Here is a 4,857-nt window from a genome sequence, read left to right as displayed (position 1 = left end):
ATCTGGGTAATGGGCAAATTATCTATGATCTTTAATACATTTGTTATGAGAATCGTAACATATTGTGTATAGGGAAAAAGTTAGAAGTTCTTTTATATATATATATATATATATATATATATATGGGTAGAGACTAAGGGCTAAAAAATTTATTGGTAGGGATTAGTAAGATAATTTTTTTTAACTAATTTTTTTCTTTCTTTCTTGGATTAATTGAGAGGGTCCATGGCCCCTGCCGGCCCCTTAGTTCCGTCCTTGATTGGGTCACTCTCTTCCCAATAGAGAAAGAAGCAAACCAAATATAAAGACCAAGGAAAAAACACTAGTTACATATGTGCAATCAATCCAAAAAGATAAATCAATTTGGAGCTTCTTTAAAATTATTTATAAAACTCAATTTCATTTAGCAATATGAAGCTTATAACACAAATGAACATATCTTATTAACTATTTATTCTATTTGAGCTATTCATCTCGTCAATATAAAACTGAAGTGTGACGCAAATATTTAACATTTTCTTCATGCCTATTTTGCTGAAAAGATATTAATTAAAAATATAGTAGGATATTAGACGATCCTATGCGTCAGTCAAACACAATGCGTTAAGGATAAAACTTTGCACGATTTTTTATTAATCAATCATCACCTAAATAGCTAGAAATGCAACTGAAACGAAACAGACCAATTACACGTCTTGGTGGAGTCCTAGTCTAGCGCATGCATGCAAATTCTAAATCGGCCGGTGTAACAGACCAATTACGTACATAACAAGTTTCACGAGGTACGTTGTAAATTGTAAGTAATACTAACTTGTTATGCTATACCAAGTTTGTACCATGGTGAGGATCAAAAGGATAACAGCGGCCAATGTGGAAAGAATAGCCCATGGAGTGTTGAAATAATTGCGCACAAGCGCTCCACGCCATCTAGGCCATCTGCGTTGGCAAAAACTATTTACTTGCCTGCAAAGGTCTGTGTAGCAATAGTCCACATAAGTGTCAAGGTAAAGCTTGTTGAAGAGTTGAGCCGCGTCCTCAGGATTCAACCAGTTTTCAATTATCTTATTCTCGCACAGAATATCCATATCCTTAGCAGTATTAATGAGGCTGTCTAGGAGTACCGCATAGGAAGTGATCTTAGCTTCACATTTAGGATAACATTGTTCATAGCTGATGAGATTTCTAAAGGCGGTTTCTGTTACATCGTGAATTACTAATGGAGGAATTTCCAGAACGCCATCAATAAATTTGATGTCCAAAATGTTTTCAGAAGATGTACCCCTTTTGAATTTGATTCCAGCCTCCACGAGGCTCGTAGCAGAAGGCAGGAGTTCCCACCCCCCTATTCTTTCTTCTTTATCTTCAATTGACAAAGTTGACAACTTCCTGTCCAAGTCAACAATATGCTCGATGCCTTGGATATTCATGTTGGTCTGCATTAGCTGGGGCTGCATTCCATACGATAAAAGGGTGATACTCAAGAAATTCACAGCAAGTAGACTTAGGGGGATGAAGTCGCGGTTGGAATGCTTTGTCAAGTTGAACAAAATCTCAAGTACCATCCAAGGTACTTGGTTTTCTAGCAATATCAAGTCATGGTTTAGAAATTGTATCATACATGACTGGGTGAAAATAGGGTCATCTTCTTCTCTGGCCACCAAATAAGCTTTCTTGCGGAACAACTCAATAAGAAAGCAACCATCAATTACCAAAATTTTCACAAATTCTTCTGGGTTGTAATCGATTGCTTCAGCATAACACTCACGAGCGTCTTTTTCCACCTCTGTGATAGAAATGATGAGAGTTCTTAGGATTGTATGCGGAGAGTATGAACGAGAGATAAGGCCTTGCAAATACTTGGCTTTAATATTTTCTGTGGCTTTCAAGTTTGGACGGCCATGATGGAGAGGCCCAATAGAAAATGCATCGGGGATAAAAGCTTTTTCATTATGCCTGTAGAGAATGGCAGGGGTTTTGAAGATGCAACACTTAGCCGGCATAATCAAATCATGGGACACCATATCTTCTATTGAAGACACCAAGCGGTCGATATCAATTCTAATGCTATCTCCTTCATTCACAGCCATATATATGTTGGATCTGTAATTTCTTCTCGATCAGCCTCCTAAATTAAGTAGTTTCTTTTGGAGTGACAAAAACTTTTTTTTTTTTTTTTTAAAAAAATGTTAGAAGCAAAGCAAAATAGATTTGATTCTTTAGGCACAATTCCTTTCAAAGAGAGGAGAGAGAAAAAAAATTACCCAGGCACTTATGAGCATAACATTCATTCAAAAAAGAGTATTCGCATAACTCTAAGTACTGCCGAAAGAATTGTTATAAATTCATAATAGCCCGTGGCATAGGGTCTCTTTTGCCCTTAATGGTAACGAGTGTGAGAAGAATGTGTCGCAGTACTGTAGGTCATTATTATTTCCTTTGCTTTTGAAAGAAAAAAATTAATTTGACTTTGTTAATTAAGAAAAAAAGCAGTATAAGTATGTATTTCAAGTGGAACAAAATTAATTAAGGCAAAAATAGGTAGCATTAAATTCACATACAGGTAGCTGCTAAGAGTGCAACAGCTTGCCGGTTCAACCCCTCTTAAAATTTAGTTGTTTTCAAGACTACCTTGAGGATCCTGCAAAAAAAATATTTAATATAGACCCATCAAAGAAATTTAAATGAAATTATAAGAATATTTGTCAAATTAATAATGTATAGTTCCACTCAAGAAATCCAAGCTTTAGACAACAAAATGATAGCTCTTATTTGTCCCAAAAGAAAACTCCATAGGGTTTCTTTGCAAAGCACAAATGAGTGAGCTTCATACTAGCACATTAATATTGATCAAGATGATAATAGAAATTAGATTGAGCAGCAATATGCAGTGACGAGCTTAGAGAAAAACTCTACAGCTAGCTAGCTAGCCATGAAAATAGATAGGGATATAAGGATCCTCACCTCAATCTTAATTTGTTCCCAGGAAAATAGTCAACTAAACTATCATAGTCATGAGTTGAGGTCGTTTTGCAGTAGATGTTTGGAGCTACTGCCCCCTTTTTATTGATGGAAATGGAAGTAGTGCCAACTGCCATGCATGCGCGAAAAAGCTCAGGAAAGCGTAGAAATTTATATTATATATATTAAACGCCCATTATATATATATATATAATGTGACCAAATAATTCATCGAAAAAAAAATGACCAAATAAAACAGTAAGTCAACTCATAATACAGTAAGTCAACTTTGAGTAATACATTTGATAGATCCAATATGTTAAGATGATAGCGAAAACTGACCTTCCATCCGAATATTTGCATCGCGATTGGTGCAGTTAATTTGGATTTGTTTTGGAGTGGGTGAGTGATGTTCGCGTTCTACCTACCTACCTTTGAAAACGCATACAATATTAACGTAGGAAAATGCTGGTGCCAACTGCCAACTATCATATATGCATGGGCCAAATCGATTTCATTTGGCTTAGTTCTTGCAAAAAAAAAAAAATTATGGTATTTGTGTTGTAATTTTTTAAGAATTTTAATTTAATTTTTTCTCTCTTTTTTATCGAACATTTGAAATAAAATTAAGATCCTTAAAAAAATTAAACCATCACGCATCTAATTAATCAGACTCCAAATGAGTATACAAGTCATGACGTCGTCAAAGGTCAGCTTTCCAGTCGAGTACTAATTATTATAGCAGTGCCCAATATTATTGTTACCCAAAACCAGTGCCCAATAATTAATATTGCTGAGTTTATAGACTCTTCTAGCTTTAGATTGAAGTCTTTTAACATCTTACAAGAAGTGAGTTTGTCTCTGTTAGTTTCATTATTTCGTTAATATATATAGCTTCGACCGCTTCGATCGGGTCAAGTACTGATCAACTCTATTATTGCATGCATGTTGAGAATCGAACAACGATGTGACCAGGTACGTACGTATATATAGCTAGTGCCAACAATCATGCGACGAAACAAAACCTTCGTCCAACTTGAAAATAAAGATGACATACATGTTATTTCGTCAGAAGATCGACATCATTTTATATACCAATTAATTAGGAGTTAGTTGTGAAAGAGAATGTGTTATATATATATTTGAAATTTGAGGGGGTTAATTGGTGCTAACTTCAAGACATAAAATTCTCTAGTGTGTGTATATATATATAAGCTCATATATTTTATTTGAAATAAACAAAATGAAATATCACATAAACATTTGATGTATCTCATGTCATATGATCGAGCAAACATGTATATGTAATTAATATATATGTCCACATACGGCGCCAATGCTTCTGAATATATATTACTTTATCCTAATTTGAACGTCCGGCCATGGTGGAAGGCTGGAAGCAATGTAACACATGCAACTGACAACACCTACTAAGATCTTACTTTAAAGAAAGACTTGAGCGCGTTGTACCAAAATTTGACTCTGTCGTTATTAATTAATGAAGAGCAACTTGCTCATAATTATTTCTCAGAAATAGACTAAACGTCTGTTTTCTATCTCATTCTTAAAATAACATCCTTCAGAGTGTCCGGCCATGGTGGAAGCAACACATGCTACGTACCGAAACAGCTAGCTAATTTGGAGAAGATCACTTGAGTGGAACCAATAGCAGCTGGCACGTTGAGTTTACCAAATTTTATTTTGTCCTTATTAAGAGCAAATTGCTCATAATTATTCATTGTTAGATTAAGAGGCTAGGGCTTAGAAGAAAATAAATAGACTAAACTAAACGTTTACTTTCTCTCTGATCATTCTTTATATATCATCCTTCACATGCACGTCCGCGCCGGCCATGATGTATCACCGATCATTAGTCTCAAAAGAAAATAAATAGCCAAG

The 4,857-nt window shown here is 35.1% G+C and overlaps 1 protein-coding gene across 2 annotated transcripts; it reads right to left on the bottom strand.

Moving 5' to 3' along the window:
- Positions 1-794: 794 nt before the first annotated feature.
- On the bottom strand, positions 795-3,095 carry LOC133860992 (UPF0481 protein At3g47200-like). 2 transcript variants are annotated; one of them, XM_062296682.1, is made up of 3 exons: positions 2,962-3,095; positions 2,559-2,638; positions 795-2,159 (listed from the first exon to the last, which is right to left on the bottom strand). In XM_062296682.1, the coding sequence occupies exon 3, from the start codon at positions 2,085-2,087 to the stop codon at positions 807-809; it is 1,281 nt and encodes a 426-aa protein (XP_062152666.1). In that variant the 5' UTR covers positions 2,088-2,159; positions 2,559-2,638; positions 2,962-3,095; the 3' UTR covers positions 795-806. The 2 variants fall into 2 exon arrangements, with proteins under 2 accessions (XP_062152666.1, XP_062152667.1); XM_062296683.1 differs by having other exon boundaries at positions 795-2,100.
- Positions 3,096-4,857: the final 1,762 nt, after the last annotated feature.

The sequence above is a fragment of the Alnus glutinosa genome, chromosome 2 (assembly GCF_958979055.1).
Source record: "Alnus glutinosa chromosome 2, dhAlnGlut1.1, whole genome shotgun sequence".
Lineage (NCBI taxonomy): Eukaryota > Viridiplantae > Streptophyta > Magnoliopsida > Fagales > Betulaceae > Alnus > Alnus glutinosa.
The sequence above is the reverse complement of the archived record's forward strand: the minus strand, read 5'-3'. Positions and strand labels throughout refer to the sequence as shown.